At 37.8% G+C, this 21,901-nt stretch overlaps 1 protein-coding gene across 2 annotated transcripts in view; it reads left to right on the top strand.

The window, feature by feature from the left end:
• Positions 1-2,325: 2,325 nt before the first annotated feature.
• Positions 2,326-21,901, top strand: part of TTC39B (tetratricopeptide repeat domain 39B) — a 61,131-nt gene continuing 41,555 nt past the window's right edge. The window contains exons 1-2 of one of the 2 annotated variants that reach the window (XM_061353845.1): positions 2,326-2,385; positions 15,851-15,885. In XM_061353845.1, coding sequence (XP_061209829.1) covers positions 15,884-15,885 — 2 coding nt within the window. In that variant the 5' untranslated portion in view covers positions 2,326-2,385; positions 15,851-15,883. Of the gene's footprint in view, positions 2,386-15,850; positions 15,886-21,082; positions 21,424-21,901 lie in introns of those variants that run through there. The other variant, XM_061353846.1, reaches the window with a different exon arrangement.

The following is a 21,901-nucleotide window of genomic DNA, read 5'->3' as shown; positions in this document are numbered from 1 at the left end:
AGAAGGAGTGTGACCAGCAGGTTGAGGGAAGTGATTCTCGCCTTTTACTCCAATCATGTGAGACACCACCTAGAGTACTGAGCTAAGCTCTGGGGCCCCCAGCATAAGAAGAATTTCATTCTGTAATTCTGTGATTCTATGATTATGTTCTTGTTTAAGGTAAGTGTGAAAAGCACAGGAGAAAAACTTCAGAGAAAAAGCAGTTTAGCTAATTTTAAGTGTGACTTGAACCAGAGCAAGAACTTTAAAGAAAGACTCAGTGGCTTAAACATAGTATTAAAGAATCTACATCTAAATCTGTGCCTTGTCCAGATGGAGAATCTTAGCATGAAAAACTTGCAACTCTGAAAAATCCTGTTAAACAGATCTTCCTGTGTACTGCTGCTTGACACCACTTCAGTAGCTGCCTCTGTTAAGCTGCGTTCTACTGAGCTTAAGCAAAGTCTCTTTAAAACCTTAGGGAAGAGAGATTCAGCAGCAGCTAAGTGTCTGTGTCTTTTAATGTAATTTGGATTAAAGAGCTATATATGTCTATAGCTCCCTCTATCAGTGGAAAATACAAGGTAGCTCATAGCCAGTCACTTCTAGAAAGTGGAATAGTTAGTCTTGACACTTTGCCAGAGTGCTGCAGCTTCTGCTAAATGTGAAATACAGAAATTCAAGTTATACTGAATAGAAGGAATGGCACAGTTGTGTGTTTCAGAGTGAATATATTTCTCAATAAGTGAACAACAAAGGAGTGTTAAGGTCCAAGTATAAAAAAAAATTATTAAGTGATATGTTTGGAGTGGAGATGCAAAGTGCATGTAATTATCCCAACTTTGTACTATTTTGTAAACTGGGAGACAGAAGTATAGAGTCATGCCAGTGTCACAAACCAGGTCCCAGGTAGGAGGATACTCCTGGAAGTTATGCTCTGTATTTATTTGCTTCTGCAGTTCAGAGTTTCCCCCATGGAGGACTCCTTTTGAACTACTTTCTAAATTAACACTTGTGAGTTTGTACACTGGAGCTTGCAGCTTTAAGTAGCAATCAATGTGCCTGGGTGAAGAGGATTCTTGATGTTCAAATGTCCAAGGGAGAGTACAGCTTTGTGTCCATGGTGCCTTGCTTTTGGGGTGTCACCATGAATCTAAGGTTACTGGCATGTCGGCAAAGGTAACTGCACTGGCACAACTTAAGGGGCAGTGGAAAAAAATGCGTGGGGACTAGAGACTGATTCGTAGGAAGGGGCTTGTGTGCTTTTTCTGAATGATTTAAGACTTGCCGCTGTGAGATACAGTTTTGGTCCATTTTAGCTAGCTTCCCTGCAAAAAGCAGCCTCCCTTGGCCAACAGTATGTGTGCGGTTGCCTTGAATTCCTGTATGTTTGTGTGTGCATGTCCCTCCAGTGGAGCGGAGAACTCACGTGACATCCTTGAAGGAGCCGACTTTTCCCATGCTGTTGATGTGGGGTATTTTGTCTTTTTTTTTTTTTTTTGGTGTTGTTTTTGTTTGTTTATTTTATTTTAACCCACATAACTTTCCTGGTGTGTGTTGCTTTGCCTTTGTGGAAATCCTCTGCTGTTACAATGTCAGGTGGAGTGCAAGGAGTGGAAGCTGAGGTTACATCTTTTGATGGCCACCCAGCATACAGGGTTAGCCTTCTCAGTTGACCTTGAAACGTGCTCTTCTTATCCTTGCCTGAAGTCAAATACAAAGTTTTGTGTTTGTTTTAGCTTTGGTCTGTGCTGCAGGGGCAGTAGAGCATGCAGTTTTATGCTGGGAAAGTAAACTTTGGGTAAGTTTTGTGGTTTGTGTCTGTAGATCATGCTTTACACTACCAGCTGGTCTGTGATACTGTGGTAGGCAAGTTCTGGAAACTAGCGAATGTGTTTTAATAGTTGCAGAAATTGGCCTAAATTGTATCTGTCTTACATTGAAACCTCACCCTTTGTAACATTTTGGGTGTTTTTTTTCTTCACAATCTGAAGAAGTAATAAAGGTGATATTACAGAAAGATATCAAAAACCATTGCAAGAGCCTCCACAAATTAAAAAGCTTTCTAGTATATAACCACATTGGGCTACAGTGAAAATGGATATGGAAGTCAGGAATGGGCAGAGATCAGTTGTGACATAAATAGTTCCTTGGCAGGCTGGAATAATTGGCTGATACTTCTCCTTCCATAGTTAAAAGTACTCTGTGCCTTGTGTAACGCGTTTGGCTTTTCTGGTTTTGTCTGTCTGGGTACTGACGAGAGGAAGTGGTGTCAGGGGTTCAGTGCTTGAGATTGGATGGTGCAGTCATGTGGGATTTCACCTTGAACAGCGTCATGACAGCCAGTACATCAGAGGCTTACTATAATGTGGGCTTGGTGTAAAGGAACTGGTGCTCTGATTGCCCGTGAGTACACAATGCAAAGCTCCAAAAAGTGGGCTATAACCCTTTGCAGGAGGAGGAGGAGGGAGTGTGTGTGCATGAGTAATTGCCTAGAGGTATTGACATACTGTAACCTTATGTTTGTGGTAAGGTGACCCTTCGGAGAGAAGTGACAAATCTGTTAACAACTGTGTATTGCCCATGTCCTTGTTATTACACTCCAGCTAGAACTTCCAAAGGCTATAAATTCCTCATGACATCAGTAAGCTGTACAGGGAGTGTGTGTCTGGGGAAGGTGGTGGGGAAACGTACATTTCTAACAAGCTTCGGTGAGTAAATAAATGTTAGGACTTCTGTGTGGGGAAATGCATACTGCTTTCAGTGCACCTGTGTAATCTGTTTGGTGTCTTTCTTTCTGGATCCTGCAGCTGCCCTGCAACGCCTGAGGAAATATTGTGCTCTGCTTGGGGATAGATTGGGTGAAGAATCTTGTAGGGGGTGTCTTGACTGAAGAAGAAAAGGCATAGATACTTGATACATTAACAAAACTTAAGATGGGCATTAATAGGTTAACTCTTATTTTATGTTAATGAAATTTGAGAGTGTGTTACTTGTGATGTATTTTTTTTCTTTCTGTAAGGATTATCCTCATAACTTCAGATGAAAATGTGTTCTGTTTGTGCTTGCCTGTAGGTAGCCTAGGAGGAACTAGCACTTTAGCTTACTGCGTGGTTAAGACAAGATCTAATTCTGCTTAGTGTAATTTAATGAGACACATGGTCTGAATGTGAGACTATACTTCTATGTTAGGTGTTTGTCTGTCTTGCTTTCTTTCTGTTGTAAAGACAACAAACCGTTTAGAAGACATGTATAAATCAATTATTAATTAGCTAATTTTATATTAATAATGAAGTTAAGTTGCTGTGTGCTGTAGAAGATGCTTTTCTGTTAATTAAAAAATCTGGTTGTTTTTAGGATAAGTGGAAGGTGGCCTGTGTTTGTCCTGCACTGGGGGAACAAGCTGTGCTCTGGACAAAAGCTGTTGCTTTAAACTTGTATTACAGACACTTCTAACTTTAGGTAACATTGGCTTCTAAAGCTCTGCTGTTCTGATATTACTGATGAATGAAGCAGATAATACTGCTGATGGATCAGAAGATATCCATAGAGACTTTCAAATACTGTAATGAGAACAACATTATCATAAACAGAGTTGTAGGAATTACTGTTACTGCAGCAAGATCTGTTTTAAAGGAAATGACAACTTCAGAAAAATTGCTTGAATCACTTTTAACTATAAGCCAGAACTTTGTGGTGCTAAATATGCAGCAGCTGATGCTGCATTCTGTACAAATGAGTAATCAGTTATGTAGTCAAGAAGATATTTAACCTGAGGGAGACAGGGAAGTTAATACTCAAGATATTAATATTAATATTCCTTTTTTATTAGTTACAGGCAAAATTGGCACTAAATAATCTTTAATATGAGGTAAACATGTTTTGTTCTCCAGCTTGGGGTCACCTCTGCAAAGTATTAGTATCAGCAGTTCCAAGGTGATGCCTCTGTAATGAGGCTTATTTAGGATTGTTGGTTCCATTCTAATTGGTAAGCATCCTGAAATGCTGTTAAAACATCCCTCTAGGGGAAGTGTAATTTGTAAGAGGTGATGTTTATGTGTAGGTAAGTCTGCAGTAAGTGTGTGGTGAACCTGTTGCATACTCAGGGTTTTTTTTCATAGCTTTAGAAATAAATGGAAGCAGTGAGCATGGAGGACCTTTATTTGAAGTTGCCTAGTAAAGTTCAGGACAACAGTGTGCTCTTCCTCTTAGTTGTTTATATCTCACCCCTTTTCCTTTACTGGGAAGTAGTCATCACTATGTCTATTTCATTCTTAATGCTGAGTCAAGACTGACTCTCAGTTTGTAATTGCAGCTAGATTTACACTAAGTCCTTATGTTTGATTCATCCTTATATGGTGAGATTCTTCTTAAAAAAAAAAAAAAGACAAAATTCTGTGAACTTTGAGGGTTTTTTTGTGTGTAGTGATTTTGTTGTGTAATTTTTTTGTCATGACATGGTACATTGTGTGACAAGAAGCTATGTTGTGGGGTGAGAGAGACTGGAACTGCAGTTTTGTTGCTTTATGCTGAAAGCTACTTATGCTTAATATTAACTTTATTGTGGAATTGGAGACCTCATCTAAGCTTGGTAACTGTTGTATTATTACAGAGCTTTGCTGGAAAACGGCTTGGAAATTTGGTAAATGCTTTAGAATCTCAACCACAAATACTTCTTTTATTATAGTCTAGCATAGTTATTTCTACAGCAACAGTAATAGAACCTGCCTCTGAAGTATGTGAATGCTCTAGCAATAGTCCTTGTGCTAATCATGCAGCCCTTTTTTACACAAATTGTAGTATTGTGGTTCATATTTTCCTGGTTGGACAATCTGTGTGCGCTTCTCTGTTGCTTTGTTGTTAGGGTTTTTTTGTGTGTGTGTTTGGTGGGGTTTTTTTGGTGTGTTTTTTTTTTTTTTAACACAAAGCAGAGTTTTTTGAGAATGAGGTGAGGAAATCTGTGGAAGTACGACAATTGAAGTTGCATGTAAATGAGATCTTTAGAAAGCCTCCTTGTATAAAGTGGGATATTGTTGACGCGGGAGTCACGGACAACGCAGAGATGATCAATGTGATCAAGCGATTGCCGTTTATTACAAAGATGTTGAACAAGATTGGTCCCAACACCGATCCCTGAGGTTCACCACTCATTACTATCTCCAGATGGCCGTTGACAACAAGTCTTTGCATGTGGCCATCCAGCCAGTTCTTTATCCACCGAATGGTCCATCCATCAAATTGATGTCTCTCCAATTTAGAGACAAGAATGTTGTGTGGGACAGTGTTGAACACTTTGCACAAGTCCAGGTAGATGACATCAACTGCTCTACCGCTGTCCATCAGTTCTGTAGCCCTACCATAGAACCCACCAAATTGGTCAGGCAGGACTTCCCCTTAGTGAAGCCATGCTGGCTGTCTCCAAGCACCTTCTTGTTTTTCATGTGCCTTAGCATTCCTTCCAGGAGAATCTACTCCAAGATTTTGCAGACACAGAAGTGATACTGACTGGTCTGTAGTTTCCTGGATCTTCCATTTTCCCCTTCATCCATGCTGTGTCCAGTGTCTTGGAAGATAACAGACTGGTTATGCTCATGTGTCGGAAGAATTAGGTCTATAGACATGTAAAAAGGGTTTCACCAACTTTATAGACATAATAAATAGCATAGTAAAGTTCCTTTTGATTTTAATGGGCTTATGTAATTTCTGTGAAATGACTGAATGATGGCAGTGAAGTTTTTGTAAAAACTAATGAGCTTGACACAAAGTTTTTGCAAGACTCGGAGGCATGTGTGCTTCAAAAATAATTGAGTAATCTTTCTTATGGCTGGAGAGGACAAGCTTACTGTGCCTTCCTTTTTGTAGCATTTGTTTTGAGAAGAATACAGTTGTGTAGCCTCAACTTCCTTGGTCTTAGTTGCCCTCACATTCTTCTCAAATCACTCTTCCTACAGTATGAAAAGGAAGATGCATCAGCCAAGGATCATCTGTTTGTATTTGCCTTTCACTTCAGAATTGCTTGGCGATCAGTTTTGTCCCACGAAATGCAGAGATTTTGAGTGACCAGTTTACTGCATTTGTACTGGACTTTGAACTCGACTGTGTGATTTCTTCGTTTTGGTGTGTGTGTGGCTTTTTGGTGTTTGCTTGTTTGTTTGTTTGTTCTGGTTTTTTGCTGTTGTTGTTTGGTTTTTTTGTTTGTTTTTCCTGGTGCCACTCACAAAAAAATACATATACCAACATGACATTCCTTTGGACTCAGAGGTGACTGGGAACATATGTGTGAAATAGACAGGAAAGATGGTCAACTAATGTAAAAATAAAGAGCTTTATTGTAACAATCAAGTTCTATGGTGCTGCTCTATTCCTCTGCCTCTTAGAAGTGCTCTTCGTGCAAAACCAGCAGCAGGTCAAAGATATAGCAGGAAAGTGCTAGTATAAACAATAAAGGAAACCAGCTTGGTATTCAGCCAACTTAATTGAAACTGTACACTTGCTTTTGCATGCAGAATGTTGGATATAAATCTGAACATGAATAACTGTTGACACCAGGCATTTGCATGTCAATTAAAGTGAAGTATGTTGTAGTCCCTTACTTGTTGAGCATGTAACTGAATCTGCTTATTTCCACTTTTCAGTCATGAGGTAGAGGCATCTAAAACAGCAGAAGCGCAGCCACTTGTGTTCAGAACAAGCAGGACTGATGCCAGTTTACTAAATTGTGACTGCTATGTGCCCTGTATTTAGAAACAGGTTCATAAAAGCCATTACTTCGTTGCTGCTTCTTGTATGTAGCCTGTCTGACAACAGTGACTGACAGAACCGAATGTAATCCCTCCAGTTGATGTTCTTTCTCAGTTCTGCCCTGGTTCATAGAGCATGTGTTGTGGTTTAAACCCAGTCAGCCATAAGTCAGCCACACAGTTTCTCTCCCACTCCCCCCCTTCTTGCCCTTCCCCTGCTCCTGAAGAGATGGCGAGGAGAATCAAAAGAATGCAACTCCCACGGGTTGGGATAAGAACAGCCCAGTAACTAAGGTATAACAGAAACCACTGCTGCTACCACCAATAATAGTAGTGATAAGGGAAATAACAAGGGAAGAGAATACAACACCTCACCACCTGCCGACAGATAACTTGCCCCACCCTGCCTGACCGAGCACTGACCGGTATCTCCTCCAACCCTGCAGTGAACTAGCCCTTCCGGGTAGCTCTCAGTTACATCCTGGGCATGATGTGCTGTGGTATGGAATACCTCTTTGGCTAGTTTGGGTCAGGTGTCCTGTCTCTGCTTCCTTCTGGCTTCCTCTACTCCCTGGCAGACCATGAGGCTCACAAAGTCCTCGGTGAGACTAAACATTATTGAGCAACAACTAAAAACATCGGTGTTATCAGTGCTCTTCCCAGGCCAAAAATCAAAACCAGAGCACTGCACCAGCTACTAAGAAGGAGAAAAATGACTGATACTGCTGAACCCAGGACAGTGTGTCTAGTAGGCTGTTTAAGAGTGTCGTGTTTTAACCCGAAGCAGACAGCTTTCACTCACTCACTCCCCCCCCTTTCTTGCCCTCCCACTACTCCTGGAGGGATGGAGAGGAGAATCAGAAAGAATGCAACTCCCATGGGTTGAGATAAGAACAGTTTAGTAACTAAGGTATAACACAAATCGCTACTGCTGCCACCAGTAATAGTAATGATAAAGGAAATAACAAGAGAAGAGGATACAACACCCCATCACCAGGCGACCAGTAACTTGCCCCCCCAGCCCGATCAAGCACCGACCGATACCTCCTCCAACCCTGCAGTCCACCTGCCCTTCCGGCTAACTCCCAGTTACCTCCTGGGCATGACATGCTGTGGTATGGAATACTTCTTTGGTCAGTTTGGGTCAGGTGTCCTGTCACCTTCCTCCCAGCTTCCCCCCCTCCCTGGCAGAGCATGAGGCCCACAAAGTCCTTGGCCAAACCAAAACATCATTGTTTTTCAGCTCTGTTCCCAGCTGAAAGTCAAAACACAGCACTGCACCAGCTACCAAGAAAGAGAAAAATGACTGCCACTGCTAAACCCAGGACAAAGAGTTGTCCAGCTTGCATGCAGCTGAAGGCTGAAGTAGGAATTGGCTATTTGTTGAAACATGTTTATTAGCTGCACCTAATTTTGGCAGACACTTTCACTGCAGATGTCCGTTCTCTGTAAAAAATCGAGGTTGGATTTCTTAAGACTTAATTTTCATATGTGTTCTGGTAATTTTGGGGGTGACCCGTTGTATCAAAAGGCCATTGCTTTCCAAACTGTAATGGAGAAACCTTTGTTCTTATGGTTACTGACATCTAACTTTTGAGCTAAATGACACTGAAGTTGTTATTGCGAACTGTTCAGCAATTCTTTAGTCAACCAAATTTATAATAAAGCTGGGTTCTGCCTTACCAGCTCCTGTTTTCTTTCTGGCGGGTGGGCTTTTTTGTTTTGTTAGCTAAAGCATGACCCTCAACCAAATTAGCCACATTAATAAAGATCTCAAATGTCACATGCGTGCATGAGATCAAATAAGTAAGTCTGAACTACTGAGCTTGATCTTTGGCATCTAACAGCTGAGGTTCTCAGTCTGCAGTGGAAAACATCTAGCAGAACACAGCTCCTTCAGAACAGCCATCAGTCTACTCAGCTGTCTGGAAAAACACTGATACTTTATGCAAACATTATGGAGAACAGTTCTTAAAAAGTAGATGGGTTATATTTATAGTTCAAACCAATAAGTTTTAAATAATATGAATATTTTTTTTCCTTAAGAGAAAGGAATTTAATTTTTTAGTTTTCATATAAAAAGGGGTTGTACCGAGTAAAACAGAACTTGTGCATTTCAATTTCATTCTTGCTGCCTCAAGGTTATTTCTGTTTGGGAAGGGGAAATCATTTTCCTCTTTCGTAACAGCTGCATCATCTCCTTTCCCTTTGAACTAAGTATTTTTCGTATGTTTCTGTTCCTAAGCTACAAATCGTTAATACCAGGATCTAGTGTCACAGGAAGAAATCAAGCCTGTGTAGGTGGCAGAGGAGGGTTGGGGATGTTTTCTCCTCTCTGTACTCCCTAAGTTGTTTCTCCGCCAAGACAGCACCAAAACACCTCATACATTTGGTTTTTTTTGACAATAAACATTAAGATGTAGTTTTATTCTGAGGTTACTTGTCTTCTCTGCTAGTTTCTAAAGTGATCTTTTCTATAAGAAATGACTATGTCAAGTTTAATGAAGTTGTAGCTAAGAAGTTGCAATTTTTAAGCTCTTTATAGCGCAAAGTACTCTCAGTTCTGAGTGTCAGGAAGCAAAAAGCAGCAATATTTTAAAATAAAAAGAAAACTGAATATTATTTGGTTCATCAAAATACTAATTCTTTACTTCAGTGCTTTATGGATTAGCTCAAGATAACTGACACATTAGCTTCTGGGCCCTCTTGTTATGCTGAGTATTACTTTTAACACCTGGAAAAATATGCAGTCCTAGGTAATGTTTTCTCATGCCACTGCCCATTTAAGCAACAGTTGAATTCTGTCCTTAAGTGACATGATCATCTGATTGTTAGTATGCAGGAAAGGTGTCCCATAATAGATTATGTTTCATAGGTTCTCAGAATTGCTTTTCTTTCTTTAGTTTGTGTAGGTTCTATCTGAAATGTGTAGATTTCTGTAGACATATTACCTTACTTCTCTTGCTGCAGACAAATAAAAAAACACCCATTTTTCTTAGCTGGAGGTATTTTTTTTTTTAACTGAGCAGTATTACAAGGTGAATTTTTACAGGGTGAATTTTTACAAAGTGAACTTTGAACCAGTGAGCTTTCACTGTTGCTCATCTCCATCATTCTTTTTTTGCGAATTAGTAATTTCTGATATTTGATGCTTCAGTGGAGGCGGTGGGACAGACAATGTGGAGATGTTGGTTGAAGCAACAAGATAAATCCATGTAATCTGTGAAAAAGATGTTACAGGGAAAATAAGCATACTTTTGCTGGGAAAGAGCAGTATTCAAAAACTACTTTAAAATTAATTTATATATGCATTATTGGTTTGATTCTATGAAAGGGATTCAGACAGTAAATTCACTTGCAGAAAAGCATCTTTGGCTCAAGTCATAGCCCATGCGTTGATTTGAACAAACTCTACCTAGACTAATGTCAGAACTACAGATAATGGCTCTTTGTGAAACAAAAGCTGGCTGTTAAACCTAGTAATTTGTGCTTAGCAGAACTGTAATGTTGTGTGCTTTTCAGACTTTTAATTTGGAGATACGAAAGATAGTGTCCGTGGTTATTCTTGCTGGTGTGCTCCAGTAGTTAGCCCTCTGCCTGAATGTGAATTTGATGCAGCAGAAAAAAGGAAATGATGAAAAGAATATTTACAAGAAACCAAAGAGGTCTTGCCTGGCACTGATTTTGTTTCTGTGAGTCTGTTTATATGAGCCAGAGATAGTAAGCACTTTTGCTTTCCTGCAGTTGGTGGATCAAAAAGATTGAACTTTCAAGTAGCTCTTACAAGCCCCTTGAACTATTTTCATGGGCTCTTTTCTGTTGTCTTATGTATTTGTCAGCATTCAAGAAAGCTAAATGCTAGCAAAGTATGAAAGTTTACAGGAATTAATATATAATTTCTTGTCAAAATGACCTTTTGGTCTGCCTTAGGATTGTTACTTTCCATTAAAAAAACTGCATTGAATAGAAGGAAGCCTTGGAGAAATTTTGTTAGGAAAAGTTCAGTTACTGTCTTCCGCTAACAACTGCTTTTTCTCTTGCTTGCTTAGCTAATTTTTAACATAATGTATGTTTTTTTGGATACCTCCTAAAAACTATATCAGCGTAGCATGTAAAAAAAACGGCTTGTCAAATCCAAAGTGTTTGTCTATAGTTCCTTCAACCAGGAGAGCTTTTTACTCTTCTGAAATAACTTCCCCCCCCCCCAAACTACGTAAACTTTGCTCTAATTATGTATTAATTAAATATAAAATCTGTGGATTTTTTTTTCTGGCTGTGGTTTTTGTTTTGAGTTTTTTGTTTTGCATTATTTATCCTCCTCTGAGATTGGTGTCATGTTAACCAGTTTGCAGAAACCAGCATCTTCCAGTTTTTGCTTGCTGTGATGGTATCTATGGGCTACTCTAGCAATTCTTCAGCTAAACTTTCAGAATCTACTTGAAAGACTAAGAAAAACTCAGTATTTTTATAATACAAATGCAAAATGCTCGAGTAGATAACTAACTGACCGTGAACTTGGAGTCAGACATGCCCACATGTAGCTCCTCATCTGGGGGTTTTGCTGATTTCACTGCTGTGTAATCTGGAGTTTTTCCAGCTTCTGTTGGTAGTTCTCAATTCAGCCAAGTCAGCTAAGGGGAGAGATGGCATGTTGTTCTGTCGTATCCTTAACTAATATTCTTAGGAGCTTGCATATTGCTGTAATATGCAGTAAGAGTTAAATGCCCAGTAATTGTAAATTGTCACTCCTGTGAGTCTGGAATTTTTAGCCACCAGTTTGTGTGAATAAGTTTAAATGTAGTCCTGGCTGAGGAAAAATTAGGATTTATTAAGTTGCATAACAGGAAAGGGGGGGAAGGGTTATGTACTTTGATTTTGTTTATTTTTTTAACTATTCTGTCCCATTTGGTAATAACTGTGGTGACTGCTGATTAACAGAAACTGTCTGGAAATCAGTTCAGTTGTAGAAATTAAGAATTTATGGAAGGCTTCTCTTTCATAGTCTTAGTCCAAAGTATGAGTATTGTAAATCAATTTCTTCTTATACCTCCCCCATTCTCTTCCCATAGTAACACTTTTTTTTCCTGTACTCAGTATTAACAAGGAAAAGGAGATTTAGTCCATACTCCTGTGTGCAGTGGATATACTATTGCTCTTTGCGTGGGTCTGGACAGATTTAGCCAGAGGAAATAGGGTCCATGTCCCCTAATTTCAGAAGGGTGCTTCTGAGCTTGTCAGATACATTTTGTTTAAAATCCCTAAATTCCTGTGAGGTGAGCCCCTGTACAGAATGGTAATTGTTGTGTAAATGCAGTGCAAGGTGTGTTTCGTTTCCTGTTAGGTTGAGAAATTTTAGACCTCTCAGAGAAGCCTCTTTCTCTTAATGTAGAATCCAGCCACTGACTTCCAGACTGGGAGCTGTGCTGCCCTCAGGCAGGTACAGGCATGAAGTATGCAGGGCAGCATGGCTGTTGACAGAGGCTGGGTTTGCTGTGCATTGTTTACACCTAGCATGGGTTTTTTTTTAAGGGGAAGGGGTGGTATAGGGCTGAATTACAGAAGGCAAGAGGGCAAAAATAGTTAAATGTACCCATGCTTGCCTGAAAATTTGATCAAAACCATCAGGACTAAAAGCATCTCAAAGTGTGTTTGCTAACTAAATATATAAATTTCTTCATAGATTCCCATGTTTTGTAGCATCTTAGTATGAGGGTTTTCCAGGGAGAGGAGTTAAGTTTATGGTTCTTCAGATCTTTCCTTAAAACTATACTGTATTTAGGCCCAATGAAATAAAGCTGTGATTAAGCAAGTAAATGCAGTATTGCAACCACATTTAATTCTGGCTAGTATCATTTCACCATTGTCTTTTGTAGTCTCATTTGCCCGTTGAATCCGTGTGCATCCTTGTGTTGATATTTTTGAGATCAGATGTCTTTTTTCTCCTTTCTTCCCTCCCCCCCCTTTTTTTTTCCACATTTCCCTCCCCTATTTAGTATGGAATTCCACGCATGACTAGTGCTCGTAGATACTATTGGGCTTAGTCTTCTGAAGTTATGTTGTTATCAGTTGAGAGTATCTATAAATATAATATTATTTATATATATTTATATATACTTATATATTTATATAGAAATATATATAAGAAAAATATATATTTATTATTTAAATAATGAATATATATTTTCATTCTAGTTATATATAAATATATAAGTATATATTTATATATTTTTATATATATATATTTATAAATATAGTATTATAAATAATAACTTAATTTGTAACCATACCTTGTCATAAATCTGGATTTCAAAGGAGTAGTTTAAATTGTCCATGTTTGCCTACATCACTTGGAAAAGAACCAGTTTTTAAACACTTAGTTTGACAAAATAATTACTAAACTAAAGGTAGTGATTTATAAAGAGTTACAGGATGTAACTCTTTTAGAAGTTACTTAAATGACTTACAATGAATGTGGAAGAAAGGAGAGTTCACTTTTGATGTTAGGATTTCTGTCATAATCAAACCAAGCAGTTGTTTCCACTTTCTACCAGTTTTATTAGAACAAAAGTAGTCACTGATAAATCGCCTATGGTAGTTTAAGGGTGTCACTTGCGTGTTGTTTTTCAAGAGGCTTTATAGGTGAATTGTGATCTACAAATGGTTTCTGCTCTCATTGCTAAAGAGGAACTCTGGTCAATTTTTCTGCATTAATACACTGTAAATGCCTCCACATAAGTGTCTGGTTTTGACTTTCCTGGATTTGCAAAACACTAGTATCTTTGTGTAAACTTAATTCTTTTTAAACCTGCTCACATTTTGAAAATAAGACATTGAAAAGATGTGAAAACTTTTTATTGTACAATGTACAGCAATTAAAAAAAGTAAGCTAATGTAATTCAAGAGAAATAATTTTACAACAGCTTTTTTAGTCAAATCCTATGCCAATGTTTTTTCCTCAACTTTGTGGAAGTCTGCATCGTTTTGTGCAGTGCCATCTAGTGGCAGCTTTAGTTATGATCATGTTCTTAAAATTCTTGGGTTGATGTATTTCTCTGGAAAAGGTACAATAAAAATCTGGATAGCAGCATTAGCTGGCATTATGTACTGAGAGACATGGCTGTTAAACGTGGCTGTTAAACATGGCTGTTTCTTTTTCTGAGTGGAATATCTGAGGGGGGAAAAAATAAGAAAAAAGTCTGTGTTGCCCTTTTTGCAGTTTGTATTTCCTTGAAAGATTTCTGCTGAATGTGTGTGGCTGTTGTAACAAGGGCACGCTGGAGTAAGACCTTTGGGAACTGCAGCAGGATGGACCCAGGTCTGGTAAAGGAAATGAATGAACGACTGTATTAAACTCGTTCTCTGTGAAGTCTGTCCAGCCATGTAAATAAAGGAAATTGCATTCCTATGCTAACACTGCTGAAGTGTAGAGGTCACAAAAGAGCTGATCAGGTTGCACGCAACTTTGGGCTGGAAGGAGTTTGTGTTCAGCTTGTCATGAGTACTAAGTAAAACTGTGTAGCTTGAATTAAGTAATCTTGTTTGCTGTAGAGTGAAACAAACAGGCATCTCTGGAACTTGGTTATGGCATTTCATCTCTATCAGGTGGAAGCTGCAGTGTTGGGATGAGCAATTGAAGATGGAAACTTTACTAGGCTTTAACCAAATATGCAAGAATATGTCTGTCCATGTTTGGTTTGGGGCTGCTTCTGTACTCTGAGGAATGGGTAACTTTATCAATCACTTTATTTCTAATTGATATATATTATGTAGATAAGATACAGCTTGACCAGTACATGTCTGTATATTGTATAAAGCTTGAAGTGTTCACAACATTCTGTGTTTTATGTAACCCCTCACTCTTTTTTTTTTTTTTTTCTCTTCTTGAATAGGCTTAGTTTACAAGTAAATTTTAACAGACTACTGGAGAAAAGTTAGTCTGTTCTGAGTTCTTCTGAAACCTTTTATATCTTGGTAGGAACATGATAAATCCCAGAATTTGATGTAGGAGAAGCTTTTCTGGGTACTTTTGTTGCAGTCCTTTCCATTACACTTTAGGATAATGTGACATTTTTGCTCTAATAGGCATGGAATGGAGTAGCTTTGTTAAGCATACAAGATGTTGCCTTCAGTGATCTTCGTTTTAGGTTCCTTGAATTTGTTGAGAGGCTGTGATTATTCCTTGTGCTTTGGCATGTGGAAATAAACACCAAGGTTGCACTTTGTCCTTTTACATGTTTAGACATGCATTAGACCATTGTGAATAGCAGGGAACAAAAGTCAGTAGGAGCCAGGCACAGCATGTGTCAGATCCTTATCTAGACAGATTTCGAATTCTTTCCCATTCTTACACATAACTGCTGCTTTCAGGTTTGTAAGAGCAGACAAGAGGTTCATATCACAGATGGTTTTACATCTTAGTGTAAACTTCTGATTGTTAACGTTCCAAGTACTTGACAGTTGAAAGTACCTTGACTTTTGCTTGTCAAGTTTGTTCTGTTAAACGGAGTTGTGTCAAAAAGCTGACAGTGTGTTTTTATTTATTTTGCTGAATTTTTTCTCTTGTCTCTAGAAGTGGCTCAAGGAGGAAACAGCCTTCAGAGAAGCACTTTATTAGAAGACTCATATCAGTGTCTAGGGTGACATGGGTATCAGGTTGTTCCCGTTGGTTTCTGTTCAGCTTTTTGAAACTCAGTTCAGCTCTCCTCAGAAGAAAACAGTATAATGGAGTCTGATCTAAGTTGACTACCTTTCTGTATTTGTTTGTGGATATTCTGGTCAGCTAGAGCATCCTGGATACATCAGATGTGCTGTACATATTCCTGAAGCATAAGTCTGTATTGATTGCCTTCTTTGATGTACATGGTGAAAGTTTTTAAGTCTGAAAAGGAAGAGGTCTTTGGTTTAACTTAGCTGTAGTCTGATTTAGTAGGCACAGGAAGGGTATTGCTGTTTCAGTAATAATTTGCACTGAAAGCATTGCAAAAAGTCAACAAATTGAATATTCTGATTATTACTGTATGTTGCAGAATTAAGTGCTATCTGGTAATGGTAACTTTCTGCTGTGTCACAGAAAGAGTTCCAAAATAAATGTACCTTTGATTGAAACAGTTTTGTGTTTTTTTATTTTGCAGGAAAACTTTGAAGATGCCTATGAAAATATACCCATGTAAGTAGTTTTTAAAAATTTGTATGTTTTTTTATTAATGCTATTTAAAGAGCGACAAAATATGGCATGCACACTGTTTTAGGGAAGTATATTTTTATATGTGTTGATGCTACTCACATTTTCTAGAACAGTTAAGGTCCCCAGGAGTTCGGAAATGAAAGTGTAATTAGGTTGATAGATGTCATGAAATATTTGTCAGTGAATGTGGAAGTTGCAAAGAATTAAAAATAGAAAATTTAATAACTGTTAGTTGTATACTGACAGCTCTAGATGATTTTGCGTGATGAAAAAAACAATAGCTCAGCGTTAGTGGAAAAACTCGATCACACGTTCATTATGCAAGACCATCATGTCCTCATGACCTACTTACCTCTCCTTTCATCTAGCTGCATCTGCATCCTCGTTACTCCTGCATGGTCAAGAGGTAGCTTGATTTTTTCAGCAGGCCAACAAAGAGAAAACTAAGTATTATACTGTAGCGTTTCCTGCAGTAAGTACGCATTAGGTATTTCTGCACTATCTAGATATTTCTTTTAATACCTCTTGAGTCCACTGCCTCTCTGTCAAATTTGGCTGATTGAAGCTTGCCAATATTAAGAGCGTGATTAGACATGAGTGGGTAGTTGGCACAATTGTGTATGTTGTTTCTTTTGAAAATAGAGGGGCAGATTCAGTCTGTGAATCTTTGAGCAATAGGAATGGGATATCTCAGCTGGAATATTTGCTGCTGCTGACTTGCTTTGAGTTTTGCCAGTTAGCTACTTTGCTAGTTATAGGAATTATACAGAAATATGTGTGTTCTTTTATATCTGGGTAGGATTCTTCACTTCATTAGACTGAGAAAAAAGTGCCTAAAGAACTGTAAAAAGCCTTGGAACATTTTGTGGAAGCCTTCAGTCTTACCTTTCTTGAAACTCTTTTGTTGGAGTTTTTCAAATGACACTGGAAGTTTACCTGAGAGGAAGCCTATTCCTGATCTAGTGCCTGACCTTTCCCCATCTAGAATTAATGGTAGTTTCTTTTACTGATAATATAGTAGTAGAAATTTTGAAACATTACTACACTGAAACAATGAATTATGAGAGGTTTAACCTTTTGGGAAGCTGTGTCTAATTTTATTTTTTTTTAATTCTGCTGTTGATAATATTTGTCTTAAAATTTTCATATGTATCAATGTTTCAATGTCTTTTATTTCGCATAAGAAATGAGCATTGTTTTAGCTCTGTGATGATATACCTGGCATTTGTTTGAGTGGGTTATTGCAATTTCATTATACCCAACTGACTTTTACTAAAATCGACCTTTCATAGAGAGTTGTGTCTACAGAGATTCTTAGTATTTGCTTATGAGATCAGGGCTGGTTCAAATTCTGCCAAGTCAACTTGTTGGTATAGAGAATTTGGAAAATATGTCTGGGAACCACATCTCCATAGTATTTCATACACAACTCTTCATGTCAAATACATAGAATAATACTGCTCTGTATGTGGCTCCAGTAAATGCTAGGAAATGGTTTTGCTAACCTAATTTGGCTTTAACTGGGTTTATTCCTTAAATATTGTTGCCTTACAGTAGATACCAGGTTGTGGAGGTTAGATGTTAAAAGGGCAATGATTTATCTTAATAGGGTAAAATCCTTCCTTAAATCTCTAGTACTGGCTGTTGTATCTGAGGGCAGGTCCAGGAGGAAATTACTCTTTGCTCAGGTAGTCTAAATGGATTAGATTTTTTATTTAGACTCTTTATGATCTTCTGCAGGTGGTGGCTACTGTAGGTATACACAGCAACTCCAAAACAGTTTTTGTAATGGGCCCAAAACACTTGTTTTATAGAAATGGGGAGGGTCGATTAAACAGTGTTCTATATGTAAATGCAGTTCTTTACTCACTGATGCTATAGCCAAAGAAAGACTACTACGATAGATTGGCCTGCCATTTTGCTTAAAGTAAAGGCACCATTTCACCTTGTGTTTTCTGTGCCAGAGGGTTACTAAGCTTTCAAAGTGCTGGCTTGGTGATGACTTTTGATATATCCATTCTATGATTATATGTGAAAGTAAATTTGCCATTACGTGGTTGTGTTAACACTGGGTAAGATTTGCATATTCTGTTGTAAAAGGATCTGAGTATTTGGTGACAAATGTTCTTTCTGTTCTTGAAATTGAAGCATCTGCCAAGAAGTTCTGGTGAAAAGCTACTTTTAACCAAATATTTCCCCATGTTTTCACTGGAGCATCTGATTGCCTTGAGTTTTGGGCAAGTTTGTTTCACAAGGTAATGTAAGGCTATTACCTATCAAGCATCTACAGGTTTGAAACCATACATGGGCAGAACAGATTTGTGTTCTGTAGTTCTTCATCAGTGCTGAAGCAAAAATGCTTCATCAGAATCTTACTGTGGAATAACTATGAGCTTCAGTGTTGATCTTACTGAATAAATCTCAACTTCTATGACTTTTTTTTCCTCTATATGTTTCTGCTACCTTATTTTTTCACCAAATTATTCAGAATTTCTTTCTGTATAATGCAGAGATCCATGTTTTCTGTTGCCAGAGTGTAATTTTGTAAATTATTTCTTCTTTGCTTTTACAAGATGATTAAAAGAAGTTTGAGTTCTCAACAATTTTTAACTGTCATCATATTATGCCTAGCATGTATAGACTTTGTCAGTGCTATTTTGATTTCTCTAAATTTTTTTTCCTCTGAAGTTCTCAATTTGTTATGAACTTGCATGAAATTTTAATTATATTTGGATTTTCTCCCATCTCATTTTACATGCTGTTCCTAAAAATGTCATCTGTATGTGACAGGAATAAGTTACCATCAGGTTATATTACGCTTTTCCATGGTACTGCCTGCCATGCAATCTTGAGGTAAAGGCAAGATGGTGTTTTCAGTGACCACCCCATTATCAGAAGCTTCTACAAATCAAAACCAACATTTACAGTCATGGCAATAAATACAGTAATAATACTGTATTATGGTAGCTGCCTCTGTATGTCTATAGGAGATGCTTTGTAGTTGTCTTTGGGAAGAAACGTAGTAGTTTATCCGATGCTACAAACAGTTCATATGCAGAGGTAGTCCTTATGTTGCATTGTTTGCACAGAAATTTCTGATACCAGACATAGAATTATGACATCGTTGAAAAGATGGTGAGATCTCATTTAAACATGTTTAAAAAAATTAAATGTTGAGAAGATGGAAGCTAAAATTCTGTAGAAAAGCATGCAGGTGATTCTGATGAATAACTGAATTCTTAGTATTTTCTTTATCAGTATCAGCAGAAAGAGGCGTATTTCATTGCTATATTATCATTCCTTTTTTGCATTCTCTTTTTCCTACCCAAAGCTGGATACTGTTAATCCTTGATCCTACCAAAGCAGCTCTATGTGGTATTACTGGGGTGATAGATTAAGGGCCAGAAGCGTTTAAGGAAGTTAGAGCAGGTTATCCATGTAATCTCAGAAGTGTAGTTAAGATTTCAGTTATACCTGCACATGTGTGTATTTTGTCAGTGAATGAAATGGAACATCTGAGGAAATAGTCCTAAATTCGAATTTGAATTCAGGGTGCCAAAAACTTTTCAGAACACTGCTTGTCTCTGTAAGTTTGAACTTGGATTCTGACATAGTCTTCAGATGGCAAGAAAGAGCTACGACAATTTAAATGATGAAAGTTTTATTATGTTTGGTCCTCAAGATCAAGGGAAAAAAAGTCCAGTAAAGGTGATTTTTATATCTATTAAATAATACTTTCATAGCTACATAAATATGACAGAATAGCTACTTCATATGGTCAGTCTCAAGCTTTGGAGCAGCAGTAGTCTGACAGCAGCCAAATGTAATCCTTCTGTACCCCAGACAGTTCTTGGATTGTAACTTGGATTATAAATTGTTTAAATTTGAGGAGGTTTGAGTGAGCAATAATTGTATCATTACTAACTCTTTCATGTTTATTGCAACTACACCTTTTGCCTTTGGTGCAAGATTTTTCTATGTGTTTGAATAGAAGTCTTCAGGCTACATTGTGCAAGTTTTTATATTGCACAAAACTCCTTTTCAAACATGAAAATCCACCTGACGGTTTGAGTCTCCCTGCCCCAAATAATGTTAATATAATAAGTGATAATACACTTAAGTATTGCTTCCAAATCATGTAATGCAGAACTCTGATGTCTCTGAATTCCTTTAACACTTTTCAGTTTCAGGGAAGAGGTAGAAACATCCTCATTTTAAAGTTGCTCTCTGTAAGATACAGCTGTCCATCTCTGTCCTGCAGAGCCTGTCTTACCTTCTTTTCCTCAGGTGTTTTAGTAAATATTGTGCAGCTCTTCCTAGTGTGTTGCATACTTACTTGTATTTTCAAAAGTCAATCATTTAAATAGATTGATTTGAAGTATTACTGCTTTTATTACTTAGCACCCATCTGAAAGGGGTAAATGTAAATCTGTAGTTACCTGCATTGTGGTTTAAAGGCATTTGTGTTTCTTTGAGGCATTTTTGTGAGTAATCTCAGTTCAAGACAGGAAACATAGCTGGGAATAGGTACTATTAAACCAGGTGGTACACCTTTAAAGAATAGTTTTCTAAGGTAATGGTGGAGGAGAGTTTATTTTTCTGCTGCTGAGCTTTCCCATATCATCTGGAGAGATTAGAGCAAGGGGATGAAGCTATCTCTGCTGTAGCTGTTTTGATTCTGACTCTGCTTTCTCCTGCTTATCTTCATTATATTCATGAAGATAACTGTTTATTAGCTGCCTCTCTGTGCCATTAATTTATTTTGGTTGTGGGACTCAACCTAAAAATTTGGACTTCTGGGGAAAAAATGTCAAAGGGTCAATGAAAAAAAATATTTATTTGTTTGAGTACTGTCAAATAATGAAAATTAAAGATGAGATAGTTTTCTTCAGTGCTATTTGCTACCAACTCTTGTATGTTTGACCTATTTTCACTGCAGCTGCATTAGGATACCTTTTCTGTCTGACTTTACTTGTAACATCTTTTCTTATTATATACATATAAATACATGCTCAGGAAATAATACTGAGGTAATTCCCTTTTTTGCCTTTAAATATAAATCACTTTGCGTTACTCATATCTCCATTTTCTACTTGCAGTTAGGAGTGATGGATTAGAATTGGGCTGCAGCACAGACTGGGAAAATCTCCCAGCATCCTCTTCCCGCAGAGGCATCAGCTTCCAGCACTGACTGTAGCTGCTGCCACTCTAACTGACATTTCTCTTGAATTCGGCTATGGAGAGTGCCCGTGATGCCAGCTGCTGGCTCATGAACTTTTGTCCTTCTATTCTTTTTGCTTGATAACTGGTTAATGAAACCTCATGGATATTGAGAAATAGAACAGAATCAGTTCTCTCTTTATGCTCTCCTTCTGTGGGGTTTTTTTTTTTGGTCGGTTTTTGTTTTTTTTTTTTTTTTTTTAATGCGTGTGCAGTGGGAAGAGAGTAGAGTGAAAGAAGCATCACCTATATTTGTATAAGGACTGTTTTTACATACCTGAAGTTAGCTGAATTAATCCTGTAAGTATATTATCTCTGTCTGCTTGTCCCTGAAATCATCAGCGTTGTGGTAGTCAGTTTTATGGATTTTTATCTGTGAAAATTTACTTTGGTAGGTATGTTGAACACTTAAACTACAGTAGTTTCTTCTTTTAGAATGATTTCTTTGAAGAGGAGGGAAAAATTATATATTCACAATGGGTTTATTAAATAAATGTTTTTCCTCTGCACTTTGCAGTGGTGAACAGTGCTTTTAGAGAGCAGAAGCTTTTCTGCTGATGTCAGTGCTTAATCAGCTCAGAAGCTGTAGGATGTAGAGCACTGCAAGGTGTATATTTTGGGATGCTGTTCTTTAAAATGTGGTAATTTAAGGGCAGTATCAAACTTGTAGGATTTTTTTCTCCATTTATAGGGTATATGTCTTCTTTTTGTAGCTGTGCTGATTTAACCCTTTGAGCTTACATAATTTTGGACTTATAAGTAACTTATTTCATATGAT

The sequence above is a fragment of the Neopsephotus bourkii genome, unplaced genomic scaffold (genome assembly GCF_033783945.1).
Source record: "Neopsephotus bourkii isolate Nb327-2 ecotype Australia unplaced genomic scaffold, CSIRO-AGI_Nbou_v1 NB_704, whole genome shotgun sequence".
Taxonomy (NCBI): Eukaryota; Metazoa; Chordata; class Aves; order Psittaciformes; family Psittacidae; genus Neopsephotus; species Neopsephotus bourkii.
The sequence above is the reverse complement of the archived record's forward strand: the minus strand, read 5'-3'. Positions and strand labels throughout refer to the sequence as shown.